Genomic DNA, 20,822 nt, shown 5'->3' with positions numbered 1-20,822 from the left:
CTGAGTAAGATTCTGACTGAGAAAAAAAAAAAAGAAAGGCCTTTAACATGTCTCTACTATGTCTGCATGCTGACACGGATCTGTAAATGACATCTAATGGAGTGATCAGAGCTTCATAAGTGAATGGGGCTATTCTTACTCACAGGTGAAAGGCTACACTGCCTTCAGTAGGTCCTTGTCCCTCCCTTTTAATCTAATCTGGGCAACCAGCAGCTAAAATGAGTGGTTTGCTTCTCTCTGACCTGAAGATATCTATACTTCTAGCCCAAGAGACAGGCAAAACCCTGTTCTTGCTATAAATGCCCTCTGCTGGCTTTGAAGAACCTAATTTGAAGACAAAGTAAACTCTTAAAAATACCAACACCACCACCCACTTCTCCCACAGAGACACTTGTCTTCAAAGAGGCCTGTGGGGCTAGCCTGGGCCTGCTGCTTTGTTTGAACAATACATTAGGTCTTCCCCTTCTATAATAGGTAAAATACCTTATGCCTTTTATAAGCCATTAAATCTCTGGGGGTTGAACTAGTAGTTTCTTTTTTCTTTTGCGGGGTAAATATTTTTTAAAATTAGGGGCTGGGTGCAGTGGCTCACGCCAATAATCCCGGGTCTCTTGGGAGGCTGAGGCAGGTGAATTGCCTGAATTCACACAAGTTCGAAACCAGCCTACACTAGAGAATGGTCTAAAAAGAAAAAAAGAAAGAAAGAAAAGTAGTAGGGCTTGTAGAGGACACTTATAGTTCTAGCTACTCGAGGGACTGAGGCAAGAGAATCACTTGAGCCCAAGAGTCTGAAGCTGGCTATGAGCTGTGATGCCACAGCACTCTACCAGCGTGACAAGGCAAGACTATGTTTAAAAATAGGTATTTATATGTGTGTGTGTATATATATATATATATTTTTTTTTTTTTAATTATAACTTGTGTGAAAGGCAAATATATAAAATAGGGAAAAGCAGAGCGTGTCTGGTTGGGGCCAAGGTCAGAGGAGAGGGAGCCCAGAGCCCAGCTCACTCACCGTATTTTTCTCTACCCTCAAGCCTCTGCCCTGCTCCCCTGTTACCTCAAGTAAATTGAGAGCTTCCTGCAGCAACTGAAAATAAACCCAAAACATATACACACCAAATGAAGCCCACTACATTTTGTAGAAGCACAGTCATTTTATAAGTCTATTATTCAGTGAAAACAAGATGCAACAGGCTCAGCAAATTAAGAAATAAATCTTGTGCTCGCTTCGGCAGAACATATACTAAAATTGGAATGATACAAAGGAGATTAGCATGGCCCCTGCGCGAGGATGACACACAAATTCGTGAAGCATTCCATATTTTTAAGAATGGAAGAAAAAGTACCCAAGGTACTCAGCCCTAATATGAAACTAATTTATAGCTTTCATAGGAAAGCTATAACCCAGTCTCAGCACAAGAATATGTGGAAAGGGGAAAGGGAGGGGAGGGGAGAAGGGAGGATGGGTGGAGGGAGGGTAATTAGTGGGACCACACCTATGGCGCATCTTAGAAGGGTACAGGTGAAATTTACCAAATGTAGAATATAAAAGTCTGAACACAATAATTAAGAAAATGCCATGAAGGCTATGTTAACCAGTTCGATGAAAATATTTCAAACTGTATATAAAACCGGCACATTGTATCTCATGATTGCATTATTGTACACAGCTATAATTTAATAAAAAATAATAATAGTAATAAATAAATAAAATAAAATAAATAAATAATATAAATAAAATAATAAATAATATTTATTTATATTATTTAATAAATAAATAATAATATAATAATATAAATAAAATAATTAATAATATTTATATTATTTAATAAATAAATATGTATATTATTTAATAAATAAATAATAATATAATAATATAAATAAAATAATAAATAATATTTATATTATTTAATAAATAAATAATATAAATAAAATAAATAAATAAATCGTGCCTCTTCCAGGGACAGTGTCTACAAGGCACTCAGATGGGTCCAGCATTTGACATACCTTCATAGGTTTTTCTACAATATAACCTCTAATTAAACTGTCCCAAATTCCTGGTAGAGAATTGTTTGCCTTTGTTCCAAGAAGACTGGAAAGCACCAAAGTCTGCATGTGGCACGTGTCCAGGGAGACGTGAAGGGGTTCATCCTACGAGACCTAAAGTTCTTATGAAGTTGTCTAAAACACACAGAAAAAAACATGTCAGCAGGGCCTACAGGGTGCCATATGGCTACATGTGTCCGTGACAATAGGATCAAGCATAAAAACTTTACTGAGAAACAGAAAATCATCGAAAAAATGTTGAAGGTACAAGCACAGAGTGAGAAATCTAAACAAACAAAAAAAGAAGATATGTATCTTGAACACACCCCTAGTTCTTGGTCTGTCTCCACCAGCTAGAGAGGCACAGTAGGACCATGACCAATGAGACCCTCGGTGGTGGTGCAGCTAACAATTCCTGGGGTAGCTGCGCCCCCACAATGATCCCCCTTCTTCAGGAACAGGCCCCCTCTGCACACACAGTGGAAGGTCTAGGTCTCCTGAGGTTGGTATTACGTCACCCCCACCACTGGCCACTGTTGATTATCTGGACAATTTGATTGGCCAACCCCAGCCAATCCCTAGAATTTATTGAACTGGCATTTAGGAATAAAATTGGTTCCTCCTCTCTCTCCCCCGTCTCTCTCAAAGTTGTAAGATATAAAACTTAGATGTTGCCATAGCCCCCAGCGCTCTCCTGAGAGAGAAAAGCCATCTTTAGGGACATGGAATAAAGCTAGCACAGAGAGAAGTGAGGTAAGAGAGGGAGAACTCAGGGGAAGATCCTGCCAGGGTTTAAGTTCTGGATTTTCATGGCTTCTCAGACTGTTGCATCCCTGCTCTTTCCATGGGTCAGTTTTTCAGGCTTTCCTTGGACTCCACGGCCAGTAAACTCCACTTCCTATCTCTGCTAGCTCAAGTTGGAGTCTCAGCACTTGCAACCAAACTGTTAAATAATTTTTAAAAAAGGGAAAAAAGCAAAATACTGTGTTGGTCATGGGACAACAGAATTTCATCACTAACTCATTGTGGAGAAGCTAGCAGGATGCCAGTGTAATCAGGAAGACTGTAACTGAGGGTTTTTATGACTAAAAAACGAGTCAGACCTCAGGAGAAGGAAAAGTGGACACAACAACAGTCAACAGTGTCTGAGTAGGATTTTGGCTTGTGAAACTGGACCGCACTAAAGCAGTGAGAACTTTGGTAGTACCAAGGAGAGGCCCGTAGCAATCACATAATCTCCATCAGCTGCCTCGGGGACATTCTATGTAATCCTACAATTTGAATTGAAACTCTTCTCGTATAGACAATTCTGTCCAAATTCTTCATTTGTACAGTAAATCTTGACCTTGAAAGCTTTCTTGTCACCAAATGATATCTTTCTTTTTGTTTTTCTTTGGGAACTACCCTTCCTTCCAAGTAAATTGGTAAAGCCAGCCTGTTTTCTATTTCCTCTAAGACTCAAGGTCAAAGAGAATTCCTGCAAGGGACTTGTTTAGAGTTGCAAAAGGACGGATGGAACTTCACCAGGGAAGTCTGGGGTGCCTGCTGTTCCTAGTGTGGAAACAGCACAGAAGTCTGCTCTGTCTCCCTGCTGGCCAACAAGAAAAGCAAACAAGAAAAGCAGAAAGTTTTTATGATGTGCTGGAGAGCCGGTTCAGGAGGAGACATGAATGGCTCAGGAAGGAAATTAGTTTTACAGTGAAACCAGATACCTGTTGAGAACTGGAGGTAAGGAGATGGGGGTGGGGAAGTTACTGAGGAACAGAGAGGAAGGCCAGTGATTTGGAAACCTGAAGTTATTACTGGCCTAAATTCTGCCAGCAAAAGAACATGATATTGTATTTATTTTCTATTAACTCTTAGGCTTTTATTAAATCTGGAAAAGCTATTTGTTCATTGAATTTGGTGGCGAATTAGGTAAAAATAAAGTTCACAACTAAAAATGGCATTACATTGCTTCTTCCTCCCGTGGACAGAGCTCTTTGCACAGTAGCCCTCCATATCTGTAGTTCTGCTTTCCATTGTGTGAGCTGCCCACGGTCTACTACAGTTTGAAAATATTCAACAGAAAATTCCAGAAATAAACAATTCCTAAGTTTTACATCAGTGTGCCATTCTGAGTAGCATGTTGAAATCTCATGCCGTCCCATTGTCCTCCCTAGAACATGAATCGTCCCTTTTTGCAGTGTATCCATACTGTTCAGGCCACCTGCCTATTAGTGACTAAGTAGCCACCTCATCATCAGAATGACTGTCTGGTGTTCAAGTCACCCTTATTTTACTTAATAATGGCCCCAAAAAGCTAGAATAGTGTAACTGGCAATTCACATATACCAAAGAGAAGCCATGAAGTGCTCCTTTTAAGTGAAAAATGAAAGTTCTTGACTTATTAAGGAAAGAAAAAACAATTGTATGATGAGATTGCTAAGATTTGCAAGAAGAATGAATATTCTTTTTTTTTTTTTTTGTAGAAACAGAGTCTCACTTTATGGCCCTCGGTAGAGTGCTATGGCATCACACAGCTCACAGCAACCTCCAACTCCTGGGCTTAAGCGATTCTCTTGCCTCAGCCTCCCGAGTAGCTGGGACTACAGGCGCCCGCCACAACACCCAGCTATTTTTTTTTTTTGGTTGCAGTTTGGCCGGGGCCGGGTTTGAACCCGCCACCCTCGGTATATGGGGCCGGCGCCTTACCAACTGAGCCACAGGTGCCGCCCAGAAGAATGAATATTCTATCTGTGAAATTGTGAGAAGGAAAAAGAAATGTGTGCTAGTTTTACTGTCACACTTCAAGCTGCAAAACTTTTGGTCACAGTGGATACTAATTGCTTAGTTAAGGTGGAAAAGATACTAAATTCCTGAGTGGAAGACACGAGCAGGAACGGGTTCTGACTGACAGCAAGCAGGTTTGGTGGAGGCTCCAGGAGTCCCCTGGGGGTCGTAGAAAACACCCCACAGACAAGGGAGGGCTGCTGGATTCGTATTCAGCCCAGTGGTTCTGGATAATACAACAGAAAGGAGAGCTACTGATTTTCTGGAATATATCATCTCCTAAACTTACTTTATAATTTCCATTAGTTGTGAGCTCCCAAATACTCTATTCCTTCCCAAGTACATGTTGTAAGGTAAGTCCTCAATAAATGCATGTGAATGAATGAATGAGGTATCACTTTACAGTCTAGAGGTGTCCCTTATCCTAGAAACAGAACACACGGAGCCCACCCTCAGGGCTTCTACAATGTCCCCTTTACCACACCTGGCTATTGAAGGTTTTGTCCATGACCACTTAAATGGGGCCTGGCTTGGGAGACAACAAAAATAAGAAAATGCATTCAGGAAAGTGTCAATTTGAGCCTTTGGTCCTTACAGCCTAAACAAGGCCAGTCATGGCAGATGAAACATTTCTAGTGCTCTCCAGATGCTCTGAGCTGCCTGGGCGAGTGGCACCTGGCAGACAGTGCCCTATCACTGCTCTACACGCCTGGCCAGCCCATTGCTCACGGCGAGGAACCTAAAGCTGCCTGACAGTTTTCTGCCAGGGAGCATCTGTTTAGCTGGCAGGGACTCCTGCGGGAACAAAGCCATTGAGCCTGGGTGGAAAGAGGAGGAACCAGTCAGGGTGAAAAAAGATGGTGGGGAAATCTGGTGCTTTGTTACACTAAGGACTTAATAGGCCTTTAATTTCTATGGCGAGGCACAGAGGAATTCACTGTGGAAGCATCTGACAGCCTCTAGTCGGCCCAATGATGACAATGCTATACCATGGAAGGCACGGGATCCTCAGCACAGATGTTCTGCCTGTCACTCCCTTCCTCACTCAATGTTCTCAACCTTCCTAGTGCCGTGATCCTTTAATACAGTTCCTCATGTTGTGGTGACCCCCACACATGAAGAGCGGTGTCTTGGTTCCTAAGACCATCGAAAATCTGTTTCTGGAAAACATATATTTCCGATGGTCTTAGGCGACCCCTGTGAAAGGAGAAAGGGTCGTTCGATCCCCAAAGGGGTCGCGACCCACAGGTTGAGAACTACTGCCTTATGGGGACAAGAGCAGACAAAGGTTTTTTTGGTATTTCACGGGGACTGCCAGGCAGATGAATCTTTTTTTTTTTTTGAGACAGAGTCTCACTCTGGTACCCTGAGGAGAGTACCATGGCATTGTAGCTCACAGCAACCTCAAGCTTTCAGCCTGAAGCAATCGTCTTTCCTCAGTTTTTCTATTTTTAGTGGAGACAGGGTCTTACTCTTGCTCAGGTTGGTCTCAAACTCCTGAGCTCAAGTGATCCACATACCTGGGCCTCCCAAAGTGCTGAGATTACAGGTGTGAACTACTGTGCCTGGCAAGGCAGATGAATCCTTTTTCTTTTCTTTTCTTTTTTTTTTTTTTTGAGACAGAGTCTCACTTTGTTGCCCTCAGTAGAGTACCGTGTCATCACAGCTCACACCACCCTCAAACTTTTACCTCAGCCTCCCAGTAGTTAGGACTACAGGTGCCCACCACAATGCCTGGCTACGTTTTTGTTATTGTTGTCATTGTTGTTTAGCAGGCCCATGCTGGTTTGAACCCCCCCAGACCCTGTGCACATGGCCAGCACCCTAACCACTGAGCATGGGTGTTGAGCCAAAGCAGATGAATCTTTACATAGGATTTCAATTTCTATTTTTCAACTTTGAGGGAAACTGGTAGGGAAAGTCTGCCAGATCTAATATTCAAAAGGTGAAGGCTCAGACCACTGATCCCCGTCAATCACCATTTTCAAACATCATCCCCACACTTTCAGCCTCTCAGGCCATTCACACCATAGCCACACAGAGGTTTATTCTTCCCAACAAGCAAGATTTCTGTGTCACAATTTTCCCAAGTTTGATACCCTGATTTATCTTTTTAACTTTTAAGAGTCAGAGTCTCACCGTGTTGCCCAGGTTAGAGTGCAGCCATCACTTGGCAGTCAAAGCACACTTCAGCCTTAACTTTCTGGGCTTAAGCAACCCTCCAGCTTCAGTCTCCCAAGCAGCTGGACTACAGGCCTGCACCCCTGCACCTGGCTACTTTGTCTTCATCGGTCTGTGTCATTAGGGCACAGACTCTACAATATTTGATGTCTACATATTTTCTGGAGTCTGGCACAGGGCCTGGTAAACATTCAGTGAATGTCTGGTGAGTCTGACTGCAGGCATGTATACAGGACTAGCAGAAAAAAATATCCGGCCTTAATGAACAGATGTGTCGATAATTATTTGGTGCTTTTTATGACATCGTTAACTAGAAGGTATTGCCATGATCTTCCCCAAACACCACCTTTTTATGACATTTATCATATTAAGCATCCTTTCATGGTTTTTTCAGTATTCTCTGTCTCTCCCTATAAGTTCCTTAAAAGTAGGAACTAGATATTTTTAAATTATTTATCTATCCCTTCTACTAATCAATAAATGATTGATTTATGATTAGCTAATGAATAACTAAGTAAATAAATGCTTATTAGCCAAATCATATTATGCTTTTTCTTTTTCTTTTTTGAGACACAATCTCACTTTGTCACCCTTGGTAGAGTACCATGGGATCATAGCTCACAGCAACCTCAAACTCTTAGGCTCAAGCCATCCTCTTGCCTCAGTTTTCATTTTTAGTTGAGTCGGGTCAACTTGCTCAGGCTGGTCTCAAACTCCTGAGCTCAAGCAATCCACTTGCCTCGGCCTCCTAGAGTGCTAGGATTACAGGTGTGAGCCACAGCACCCAGCCACCAATGCCTTTTTTAAAGAAAGTTCAGTTCCCAGAAAAACACTTGCAGAAATTCATGTTGCCACATTCACCAAAGACAACATTTATACGACAACATCAATACCAAGGAGCAGAGTTAAGCAAATAAATAGTCTTTTTTTTTTTTTTTTTTTGTAGAGACAGAGTCTCACTTTATGGCCCTCGGCAGCAACCTCCAACTCCTGGGCTTAAGTGATTCTCTTGCCTCAGCCTCCCGAGTAGCTGGGACTACAGGCGCCCACCACAACGCCCAGCTATTTTTTGGTTGCAGTTCGGCCGGGGCCAGGTTTGAACCCGCCACCCTCAGTATATGGGGCCGGCGCCTTACCGACTGAGCCACAGGCACTGCCCACAAATAAATAGTCTTAAGGCATGTGCAGAATGGGAAAATTGTGAACTACAGAAAGCCGGGGCAAGGCCAGAACATAGGAAATATGGATGATAGCCAGAGCAACTGACAACTGACAAAGATCAGTTCTGTCAGTTATTTGCCAGGTACCTGGAGACCAGTGCTCAATGCAGAAAATGTGGTAGAAGAAAATTCTGTCCTGCAGTTATGCATAGTGGCATGAAGACTGTGAACCCAGGCCAATAGAGAATAGAGGGAAGCCTTGATTTGGAGGGCAGGGTTACTCTCTGCTGCAGGGTTCCCTTATAATTAACCAATTAGGACCACAGCTCCATTTCCTGTGGCAGTTTTCTCGGCCATAGACAATGAGGTCACAGTCCTAACCACACAGATCTATAACGCATCTGGGTGATGAATAGCTTTAGATACTTTGGATCATTCTCAGCAGATGACTGGATACATGAGAGTATTCATAGTCTCAGTAGGAAAAGTTTCTCAGGGGAATCAAAGTACACTATGACACTAGCTTTTAAGTTCCTATTTACATCCTTATCATATAACTCTAAAAAAAGAGATAGAATATTACAGGATCTATTAAGCAACCCTAATGGCTAGAATAAGTCAAACAGTGCCCCATGAACTCTGAAATAACCAATTATACTATTATTCAACTATTCCACTAACTGTGATAGTGCATATAAAAAGAATTATAATATCATCATGTATATGAAAGAATTATTTAAGTTGTACGTGACCACTTAAATTTAACATGCTACTAATATCATTATTGAGATGATGTCAATTTTTCAGAGAAACCAAAAGTACTAATTGGCTCTCAGAACTCTACTAACAGAGAGGAACAGATGTACATCAGACTGTAGAGGGAGTAGAGGGAAGTTTATAGAATGGGTAGAAAAAACAAATATGAAGTGAAAAAAAGCATTACTACCATATTCTAGAGATCAACAAATTTAAAAGTTGTGTATCTGTTGTTTTCATAAAGATTCCATTACCACCACAATGAGACAACTCCCGCACTCCCCTTTTCCCTAATGTTTTATAAGATTTGGGGGTCTGGAGATATTTATGGAAGCACTAAAGCATGAAAAAGATAGCCAAGCCTCTTGATTTATGTAGCTCTTCAGTCAAAAGGTTTGGAAATGAAAATGGACAGAAAGCAAAGACCAGGACTGAGTCTGTGCTGGTTTCTTCCTCCTAAACAGAGAGTAGGCCCCGATACCTAGGAGTGGGGCTTAAAAAAAAAAAAAAAAAAGCAGGGCGGAACCTGTGGCTCAGTCGCTAGGGCGCGGGCCCCAAATACGGAGGGTGGAGGGTTCAAACCCGGCCCCGGCTGAACTGCAACCAAAAAATAGCCGGGCGTTGTGGCGGGCACCTGTAGTCCCAGCTACTCGGGAGGCTGAGGCAGGAGAATCGCTTAAGCCCAGGAGTTGGAGGTTGCTGTGAGCTGTGTGATGCCATGGCACTCTACTGAGGGCCATAAAGTGAGACTCTGTCTCTACAAAAAAAAAAAAAAAAAAAAAAGCAGGATAGGGGTGAAGAGAAGGCCAGAAGAAGACCCAAACAGATTCTGCCACAATTGTGGGATGAGTCAGACTTCTGCAGCTAAGGACCAGGAGGTCCAAAGGCAGAGAATGAGAAAAGAGGAACCAGGGATACTGAAGGCACTCAAAGAGGTAGGCTTCCTGGCTCTTCTGGGTTTCAACTCGAGGAGTAGCTCTTTGTTAATAATGCCCTTGATGTGTTCGACAGGAATGATGCAAAGACGTGGAACCCTGCAGTGCAGACAGGATGCAAGCTCTGCCCATCAGTGCAGGATGTGCCACTCCTCAGCCAAGGGAAAATTCCAACTCAGTTGATTAGGTTGGGACAGCACTTCTGTAGTTTTCCTCTCTGTGTCAGGAACAAGGCTGGGGCACAGGGGCCAGGGCTGGGGAAGGTTCTCAGGCAGGTCAGGCTGCAGAGCTTCTTAATTAGAAACAGGAATTAAGGAAAGAGCCTGTAGTGCAGCTGTAGAAAGAAAATCTGACACACAAATTCATGAGAATGGTTACCTCTGGGGAAAGAGCTGCAATGGGGGAGCATTTCAGTCTTGCCTGTAATGTTCACATTTAAGAGGAGAGTGTTCACTATTTGACTAAAAACTGATTAAAAAAAAAAACAAACCTTAAATTTAAGAAAGAGAGTCACAGAGGGAAGAAAGAGAGAAATGAAGAAAGACACCCCTAACAGAGGAGGTCTCCCTGGATGTTGGGCTAAGGAGACCACAGGGTGGGGCCCAGCAGCAGTGGAAGACAGATGGCACAAATCCCCAGGGGGAAGGGTCCCAAACCAGAATGTCCTGGGTCACAAGAGAAGCAAATGGATTCAATAACAGACTTGTGAAAACGAGTTAGGAGAAAATGACCCTTAGTCAGCCTTAGCCCATCCTGCCAGTCAGACTGAGGCCCCAGTTACCCTACTCTCACATAGAAGGGAGCAAATGCTGGCTCCCCTGAATTGGGCCCAGAACCCAGAGTTCCTCTCGCTGGGTAGCTCCTCTCAGATAACCATGTCCTTGGTTGCAGAGAAATCTACTGCCCCGATTCAGAAGGAGATTCAAATATGGAGAGGGCACTTCACATGGACCACCTTCAGTCTCCTGCCCTTTCAAACTTTCTACCAATGCAATGCCACCCCTCCCTGGGCTCAGCCGGTTAACTCCTGAAATAGAATTAGGACGTTTGCCAAATATCCAGGGATTCCTTGAGGATTTCCTTGGAGTGAATCCCCAGGAAGAGTGAAGACCACCTAACTTCTCTATTTGGGGTCCTGTCCTATGGACGCAGGTACGCTACCAGGGAAGGTCATCGCCCGGCTTAGCTGGAGGCAGACAGCCCTCTTGATTTCTCCGGCTTCACCCATCTGCACCGCACCCACCGGCTCGACAGGCGATTAGCTCTGGGGTCGGGCGAGGATGGGGGGCGGAGGGGACCCCTTTCGGAGGCTAGGCGGGAGGCCTCGGAGGAGGGGAGCTGAGGAGTGGGAGGAGCAGGACATACCTCATTGAAGCCGTCCTGCAGGACGTCCAGTAAGTTCCCCCGGGTCAGGCAGGCAAGCATGGTTCCCGCCGGGGGCTCCCGGGGCAGGGTCTCCAGCCAGGCGGCCACCGCCGCTGCCGCCGCCTCCTTCTGCACACAAAGGCTCTTGGTTCAGCTCATTAGGATCTCTCCCGAGTCCCACATGCCACTTACTGGAAACCTTGACCGGAGCCAAACTAGCGGCTCGCACTGGGCATGCTCGCTCGGGGGCCTCTGCAGGAGGGGCCCGGCGCGGTCGCGGTTCCTATAGAAACAGCTGGGCGCGCACGGAGGAGCGCGCGGCCTGGAGGCCTCGGCCCGGCAGGCGCGCGCGCGCGCACACCACACACACCGGGATTACCGGCGAGCGGGAGGCTGTGCGCGCTGCGTCCTCACACACACGCGCGCACACGCTGACACGGGCCTGTGTGCTGGCACGTGCATGCGCTTGTCACACACAGGCGCGCGCGCGCACACCCCGGGCTTGCAGGAGGGTGTGCCCACGGGAACGCGCGCTGCACGCACACGTGCACACACACGAAGTCTGCTCATTTAAGGCCACGAGCACCCCACCACAAGGTGGGTGGGAAAGGGAGTGAATCATAGGATTTTTTTCCGCCCCAGACTAACCGAAAACAGCAACCTTTTTCCACATGGGTCCTGGGCAGGGAGGGTAGGCTAAAGAAGAGGAAGCAGAAGGGAGAAAAACAAAAAGAAGAAAGATGGGTGGGAGAGGGCGAGGAGAAGGGAGAGAGAAAGAACTTCAGTATTGGAACGCGTTTAATAGAATAGTGCTAAACTAATCACGCGGATCACAACAGAAACACCAAGGATGACTAAGTCTTTACCAAAATGTGTTTCTTCTTTCATTCTTTTTAAAAATAACTGATAAGATGTAAAATGTATTCTTAACAAGTTTTAAAATAAATGGGTTTAATTAGAATAAAGACTGCAAAAATGTCCTGGTGCATTTGAAGGAGTTAGGTAAAACTTCCTCAAATGAAACAAAGCTATTCCCCTCTGATTCTAGTTATTAAAGTCAGATCCTTGATTATTTATTTTAAAGAATCCCATTTATTTGTGATCTCAGTTTTCTTTGTTTCTAAAGGAAAACTCGAATCTGAAAGAATACTCATATTACATTCCACCTGGTGATCCCAGAGGGGGAGGAAGGGTTTACAGAGCATTAAGGCTCAGAGAAGGTCAAGGCCTTGCCCAAGGACACTGGCTGGTCAGTGATAGGCTGCTCAAGGAGCTAGGATTCTACATTGATGATTTTCCACAAAACCCGTTTTCCCTTCTCAAATTCCATTAGTACCTTAGCAAGAAAAGTGGGTAATGGCTCTTACTCAACATAAGACTTCCTCAGGTCACAAGAGAAAAAGAAAATCCTTCCCCAGAGCAGCCAGGCTAGCAGTATCTTGTCTGAATGTCTAAAGATGCTAAACACAAAGATGCTTATAAAAAAAGGCACATCTTCCTCTAAGGACAACAGGCAGGAAGCAAAGGGCCAGCACAGGTGCTGAGCAGCTACTGCTGGTTGAATGCTCTGGATTCTTTTCTAACACTGAGGAAAAGCTAGGACACCAAATCAAACTGGACATGAACAGCCCACAAGTCAGAAGACCACTGTCCTCCATAATCTACCGAAGGAGTTTAACTGCCAAGAATTCCCCTTGGCACTACCATAGTTCATAATATAACATCCTCAAGAGTGTCACTAACCCATGTTACTGTAACAAGGCCCTTTATAAAGAGAAATATGAAATTTCCAACGGCACAGAATTTCATGCAACAAATCTACACGCATAATGGTGCAAAACCAAAACACCTAGTTGGTGGACACTCGGGTAGAGGATCCTGAATGGTTGAGAGCCCATGCTTCAGACACAAAGCAGAAAATATTAAGACATCGGAGAGAGGTCCTGCTGACAGTTATCTATGCCAAGAGGTCAATGTTTCTCAAACAAGAAGTCTTTGATCAAAGTATGACCTGTGAGCTTAAGGTTTCTGGGGAAAAACGTATCAAATCACTGAATTTTAAAGCTCAAAGACAAAAATCTCATCTGGCCCAACTTCCTTATTTCATAGAGGAAGGAACCAAGCCTAGGAGGGTTACTCAGCATCACTCAGCAACTCGGGACAGAAGCTAAGATCTGAACCAAAGGCCTGGCCCTGTGCTCTTTGCACTGCCTTTCACAGCTTACTGGAGGAATTAAAAGAGAGTTGTGGTGAATTGATAAAAGATTTATTATAGGGCATATGGTCCAAGATTGCACTATTCCCTGAAAGTCTGTAACTACCAACCACATACCTAGAGCAGTGGTGTCCACTGGAATTGTCTGTGAACATGGAAGTATTCTATATCTATGTGATCCAATACAGTGGCCACTAGCCACTTGTGGCTATTGAACACTTGAAACATGGTTAATGCAACAGTGAAACTGAAACTTCAACATTTAATTTTTTTGTTTTTCAGACAGGGTCTTGCTCTGTTCCCCAGGCCGCAATATAGTGGTACAATTATAGCTCATTGCATCTTTGAACTCCTGAATGACAGGCCCAAGCCACTGTCCCTGGTGGCACTTAATTTTAGTTTAAATGATACAGTTTCAAAATACTCTGCTCTATTATCCGCAACTATTGAGATGTTCCAAAAATTATACTCTTTTACATACAGTCTGCCTCTCACATTTGGAAAAAGCACAAATTCTCTGTTGGACCATATAATAATGTCAATTTTTTTGCTCAGAAGGCATGTTTACTCTACTTGTCATAGTCTGCCTTGGAAAGTAGCCCACGTGAAAAACTGAGCTTTAACTCTAAACAACACTAACATTTACTATTCCTTCCATCCACCCTATCCCACCCTATTATAATATCAACATAAAAGCTGAGAGAATAAGTGGGTTACTAAAAGAACTAAGAATAACTAGGACAATGATGGAGCATCCTGTAGCGTCTGTATGTGGGAAAACTGCAAGCCATCTGGGTAGCTGGAATCACTCCCACCGCTGCAAGCCTGTGTCATCCACTCTGCCAGGGAGGAGAAGCAAAGAATCCTAGCAAACTGCTTTCTGCATATCTCTGCCACGCTGCCGATTTTGGAACTTAAACCTGGCCTCCTCAGTCCCACATTATTTTGACAATAGTGGCAGACACTTCTCATGCAAACTAAAAGTTACCTAAATATCTACACATAAAAGTAATAATAACAAAATTTAGCTTTTACTATGTACCAAATCACGTACTCAACATTTACTACGTTAGCTCATTTGATTGTTACAGTCACTGTAGAGATTTCTTACATAGAAAGAGGTTTATGGGAAATCCATAAACTAAATGGTGAAGCCAGCATCCAAGTTCTTAACCATTATGCAATACTTTTATATGATGTTTGCAACATAGAAGGTACTCAGTAAATATTTTTAGTCCAGCGAATGGATGAGCAAGTGGAGGAATCATTCAACACTGCTATTTGTAAATACAATAACATGTTAGCCTAAGTAAGACTTTGCACCTTAAACAAAACTGTCATTTGGTGAAAACATTGCCTGTGACAAGTCTCTGTGTGAAAACTAAGATGTGTGAAATTCACACCCATGTAAAATTTAACACATCTATTATGGGCAATAATTTATGACTATAAAGAAACAATGGCCAGCACAGGTGGCTCACACCTGTAATCCTAGCATTCTTGGGAGGCCTAAGCAGAAGGATTACTTCAGGGTGGCGCCTGTGGCTCAGTGGATAGGGCGCTGGCCCCATATATGGAGGGTGGTGGGTTCAAACCCGGCCCCGAGCAAACTGCAACAAAAAATAGCTGGGCGTTGTGGCGGGCACCTGTAATCCCAGCTACTCGGGAGGCTGCGGCAAAAGAATCACCTAAGCCCAAGAGCTGGAGCTTGCTGTAAGCTGTGATGCCACCACACTCTACCAAGGGTGACAAAGTGAGACTCTGTCTTTAAAAAAAAAAAAAGAAGAAGAAGAAGGATTATTTCAGCTGAGGAGTTCTAGATCAGCTTGAGCAAGAGCCAGACCCCACCTCTACTAAAAATAGAAAAACTTAGCCAGGAGTTGTGGCAGGTGCCTGTAGTCCCAGCTGCTTCGGAGGCTGAGGCAGGAGGCTCACTTAGACCCAGGCATTTAAGATTACTATGAGCTAGGCTGATGCCAGGGCACTCTCACCTAGAGCAACTGAGTGAGACCCTATCTTCAAAAACAAAAAAAGAGGCTCGGCACCTGTAGCGCAAGCGGCTAAGGCACCAGCCACATACACCAGAGTTGGTGGGTTCAAATCCAACCCGGGCCCACCAAACAACAAGGACAAGTACAACCAAAAAACAGCTGGGCACTGTGGCGGGCGCTTGTACTCCCAGCTACTTGGAAGGCTGAGGGGGCAAGAGAATCGCTTAAGCCCAAGAGTTGGAGGTTGCTGTGAGCTGTGACGCCACTGCACTCTACCCAGGGTGACAGCTTGAGACTCTGTCTCAAAAACAAAAAAGAAAAGAAAAAGAAACAGAAACACAATTTAAATAAACAAATAATTAAATCTCCCTCCCCTCCTCTTACCTTTCCTTTCTTTCTTGCTTACACAGTCTCACTCTGTTGCCCTGAGCAGAGTGCCATGGTGTCAGAGCTCACAGCAAACTCAAAATCCTGGGCTCAAGCAATCCTCAGCCTCCCAAGTACCTGGGACTACAGGTGCCCACCACAATGCCCCACTAGTTTTTTCTATTTTGGGTAGAGAAGGGATCTCACTCTTGTTCAGGCTGGTCTCAAACTCTTGAACTCAAGCAATCCACCTGCCTCAGCCTCCCAGAATTCTAGGATTACAGGAGTAAGCCATCTCACCTGGCTCCAAATAATTAAATCTTTCAATAAAATGTTTTAAACTACTCTCTGATATAATCTATTAATCTTCTTTTCTATTTTTGCACCTCAGCTGAGTTCCTTGAGGGTAATATATATTTACAATTTCTATTACATTACCTTCAATGATGTCAGCATAGACATAAACAAAAGGGCTCAGAACTACTAAGAAAGGTGCAAAATGTCCTGGCCTCTAAACTGCTCTCTTTTCTCCAGATTTTTCCACTTCCCAATCTATAGTCATCTTAACCTTCCTGAGGCAATACACTTATCTTGCTGCTGTAGGCTCAATTGCCCTCTAACACTCCCTTTTCCTGCCTCGTCAGATATTAAGACCTTAAGTCCAGCTCATAAGGCCTCCCACCAAATCATTTCTGTTCAGGTGAGAGGGATGTTCACGTCTCACAGATTTGCAAGGCTCATTTTCACCTTCATGCCATTATGTCTGTCTCAGCCTAGAATGCCCCAAACGCCAACCTTCTGCTCTCCAAATTGGCACTATGCCTAGTTCAAGCTCCACCTACTCTGCAAAACTCCTCTGACTACTGTTTATTTTTATCTGTCCAAAACACTCATTTCTAGCCAGGCGTTGTGGCAGGCACCTGTAGTCCCAGCTACTCGGGAGGCTGAGGCAAGAGAATCGCTTAAGCCCAGGAGTTGGAGGTTGCTGTGAGCTGTATTATGCCATGGCACTCTACTGAGGGCCATAAAGTGAAACTCTGTCTCTACAAAAAAAAAAACAAAAACACTCATTTCCCAAATAACCCACGGCTCATTCCTGCTTCTCCTTCGGATTTCTGCTCAGATGTCCATATATATATATAATATATATAGCCTTCTCTGAGGATTCAGATGACAAGATCCCATCACACCAACAGTCCCAGACCTCTTTGCCTGAGCTATTTCAGTTTCCTTTGTTGTATTTATCACCATCTTGTATTTTCTATGTTTACTTGTTTATTTATTTATTTTTTGTAGAGACAGAGTCTCACTTTCTGGCCCTCAGTAGAGTCCCATGGCATCACACAGCTCACAGCAACCTCCAACTCCTGGGCTTAAGCGATTCTCTTGCCTCAGCCTCCCGAGTAGCTGGGACTACAGGCGCCCACCACAATGCCCAGCTATTTTTTGGTTGCAGTTCAGCCGAGGCCGGGTTTGAACCCGCCACCCTCGGTATATGGGGCCGGCGCCTTACCAACTGAGCCACAGGCGCCGCCCTTGTTTATTTATTTATTATCACCTTCCCCTGCCCAGAATGTAAGCTACATGAGGGCAGGGAATTCCCTAGAACCAAGAATATTGTCTGGCTCAAAGTAGATGTTCAATAAACACTGGCTGAATGAATGAATAAATCTCTTTTTCTTTAAAATTCAAAGGTCTAGCATATTCTTTTTTTTTTTTTTTTTTTTTTGGCCAGGGCTGGGTATGAACCCGCCACCTCAGGCATATGGGACCGGCACCCTACTCCTTGAGCCACAGGCGCCGCCCGGGTCTAGCATATTCTACACTGTATCATTTAGCACTTCATTTAGGAATGTGAATCTTTGTCTCTTTTACTGTATTCTCAGACAAAATATAAATAATTTTTAGTTTTCTTCTGAACTTTCCTCTCCTTTATTCAGGCATTCTTTCATTAAAATTCATTAAATATATGTTGACATTATATGTCATCATATGCCAAGTCTTATTCTTTTAGCAAAAACCTGAAGAACTGACAGTTATACACAAATATACACACAACACACAGAGGCAAGAAATAAGACTGGAGGAAAAAAGAGTAAAAGGAAGACGAGTAAAACAAAATCCAATACTAGTGTGTGAGGACAGAGTATATAGGGTGAGCGTGACAGACTGAGTGGGTAGAAGGGAGAAAAGACAGAATGGCGAGAGACTAGAGGTAGGATGCTGCCAAAGTAATCACCAGAAGCAAGTGCTTAATATAAACCATACCAAAGCAGATATGCAAATACACTTTACGTGAATTTTTTAAATTCGCATTTCGAAAGTTATCTGCCAGCTAGCCTGTGGGTGAAAACTTGATTAAGACTGGCGCCATCTGGTGGATACTTTTGAAGCGATCCTTGAGTTTCTCTACTATGAAAACACTATGAAAATGCCTCCATGCTTCCAGACTGCCAATCTTGTGTTAGGGTTGGCCCTTACTAACGATACTATTAGAAAATTACCTATCTGCAGGACCCAGGTGAGCACTACAAGAGATAGTCATATTTCTGCTAAGAATCCTTCTATCTCCCAGCTGATGACCAGCTGTCTTCTGAAGGATGTATACCAAATCTGACACTATAAATCTTCTTTTACAAGATAACATTGCTTAAATTAGTCACGTTCTTTGACATAGTCTTAAATGATGAAATAATTATATACAATGTGGGAGGCAGAGGCAGGGGAAACTAAAAGTTTCACAACAGAGTTCAAGAAAATCATAGCCATTATTATGTTTGTTTGTTTGTTTTTTGCAGTTTTTGGCCAGGGCTGGGTTTGAACCCACCACCTCCAGTATATGGGGCCAGCACCCTACTCCTTTGAGTCACAGGCACCGCCCCACAACTATTATCATGTTTACCAAACATTGTACCAACATTAAAACAAACATATTAACAATTTTATATTAACAAATATTAAGTGGGAAAAAAGTCAAAAAATGTGCACATACTATGATCTCATGTAAAAAATAGACATATAAAAAAGCGATTGGAAGAACATATTCCAAAATACTAACAGTGGCTGTTCTGGACAGGAGAATTATGGGGATTTTTTAAATTATAATTTGCAATGTTTCTCAAATGCTCTGTAATTAACATACCTACTGTTATAACAAACTTTAACTCCTATAACCAATGCATACATTCTAATTAACTGCTCGCATTTTTCAACCTCTGCCTGATTTTATTAATTCCAGAAGAAAATGAATCAATCCCCAACTGAGCTAGAATTTCCACAAAAAGAGAAGCAAAAGAAGGCGGCAAATATATTATAACTCTGCTCCAGCATTTGAGTCCTGATGGAGAGATCCCTCACGTGTAGAACTGTATTAAAGGGAGGGAGGGATTAAAAAAAAAGAACCATACCGAAATTCCAGTAATGTCACCATACTCCTTTCAACAATATACTGGAAACTTACAGAGGGCTCTCTTGGCAAGGAGTTACGGAATCTCATAACCACTTGGGTCCCCATCTTCAGAGTCTTTAGATGAGCTGAACCATGGCCACCTTTAAACAGGAAAAGTAAGAAAATGTGCAAAATGTGTAGGACAGAAAATAAAAATCTAAAGGCTAAAGCTAGCAGGAGGCAGGCCACTCTCCCAAACCTACCTACTTAAATCATCTTGAAGTATCAGAAATAGGACTTCGGTCAGCAGGAAATCCAGCCCAAGATACTATACGTACAACAGGGTTATCCTAGTGGCATTTTAAAACCCAGTCACTTAGGTTTTAATAGTAATAAGGTAAAGAGCAATGCTTCCCTCTCCTTACTCAAGTAAGGATACGTTTTACCTCTGCCCTATGCTCATCAGTCTAGGACCACAAGTGCTGTGAAAATAATTGGGAGAAATACTGGGAGCTCTGCTTCTGGCACTTCCTTCCCTTTATCCTCAGGAATTCAATTTTAATCTAGGAAGACAGCATTTATTATTCTAAGGGAGAAATTTTTATAGAGCACTTGAGTTTTACGAAGTGCTATCATCTCCATCATACTGTTATTTGATCCTCACAGTAAATAACCCTTGAGATGGAGTTAATTGTTTAACCCTCACCTAATGTGTAAAAAATAGCCTAAGGAGGTCCTCCACCAATTAGTGGTGGAGGCAGTCCTCTAACCCACTTCTTCTGTAACCACTTGCCAGAGAACAGGCCCGAAAAATAGTGATAATGATGACGATAATGGTGGCAGCCAACATTTGACTATAAATTATGTACAGTTCCAAGTACTTTAAATTCTCACAAATGCTCCATAAGGTTACTACCATTATTGCCACATTTGTGTGTGTGTGTGCTACGATTCTATTTTCAGTACCCCCTCTTTGGGGAATCATCCCTTTTATAGACCAACTGAGAGGCAGCGGTATTGGGGGAGGATAGGGTACAGGTTGATAAAGAGAAATAAATGCGTTACCCCTCTTCTCCGAGCTCTGAAAGTCTGAAGTGGAAACTGCATACTAATCAACAAGGCTCAAAGCGGGTTTGGACTCTGAAACTTTAGCCTCTTTCTTCCTACCCCAATCTCGCCCCCTCCGCGTGTCCCCAGTTCCAATCAAGATGCTCAAGCGGTAGCACTAATATTTTCCAGTTACCCACCACTTTTCAGCCCCTACCTCTTACATTATCGGTCGGTCAGGTTCAGCATCTCCGTCCCCTGCCCTTGTGGGCTCGGTCTGCCCCAGCTCCAGCGTTGCTGCTGCATTCCCGCTGCTATGGTGATCCGGAGGCGGACGCTGGGCCCGGCCAGCTCCCAGCCTGCCCTGACTCCTCCCACTGCCCTCCGCGCTCCGCCTCCCTCCAACCCAGACCCCGCCTCTGCTGCGCCAGACCCGCCTCTTAACGGCCCAGGCCACACCCCTTACGGGCATTAACCCCGCCCCTATCTTCCTGGCCTCGCCCCCGGCTGGTTCAGACCTCGCCCAGGTCTGGTTTTGAGAGCCTCTGTCTTACCAAGCGGCGTCCACATCCCAGCTCTGCCGGCGGCTGCCACTTG

At 43.8% G+C, this 20,822-nt stretch overlaps 1 protein-coding gene and 1 non-coding gene across 6 annotated transcripts in view; one reads left to right on the top strand and one right to left on the bottom strand.

Annotated features, from left to right (window-relative positions):
* Window positions 1-20,572, bottom strand: part of DIXDC1 (DIX domain containing 1) — a 79,551-nt gene extending 58,979 nt beyond the window's left edge. For 2 of the 5 annotated variants that reach the window (XM_053593688.1, XM_053593692.1), the window contains exon 1: window positions 11,219-11,691. In XM_053593688.1, coding sequence (XP_053449663.1) covers window positions 11,219-11,278 — 60 coding nt within the window. In that variant the 5' untranslated portion in view covers window positions 11,279-11,691. Of the gene's footprint in view, window positions 1-11,218; window positions 11,692-19,250; window positions 19,340-19,441; window positions 19,498-20,442 lie in introns of those variants that run through there. The other 3 variants (XM_053593689.1, XM_053593690.1, XM_053593691.1) reach the window with 3 other exon arrangements.
* On the top strand, window positions 1,223-1,329 carry LOC128589365 (U6 spliceosomal RNA). The gene has a single exon (XR_008380957.1). It is a non-coding gene; the product is annotated as a U6 spliceosomal RNA (small nuclear RNA).
* Window positions 20,573-20,822: the final 250 nt, after the last annotated feature.

The sequence above is a fragment of the Nycticebus coucang genome, chromosome 6 (genome assembly GCF_027406575.1).
Source record: "Nycticebus coucang isolate mNycCou1 chromosome 6, mNycCou1.pri, whole genome shotgun sequence".
NCBI lineage: Eukaryota > Metazoa > Chordata > Mammalia > Primates > Lorisidae > Nycticebus > Nycticebus coucang.
Note: the sequence above shows the minus strand (reverse complement) of the source record. Positions and strands in the feature narration are given on the sequence as shown.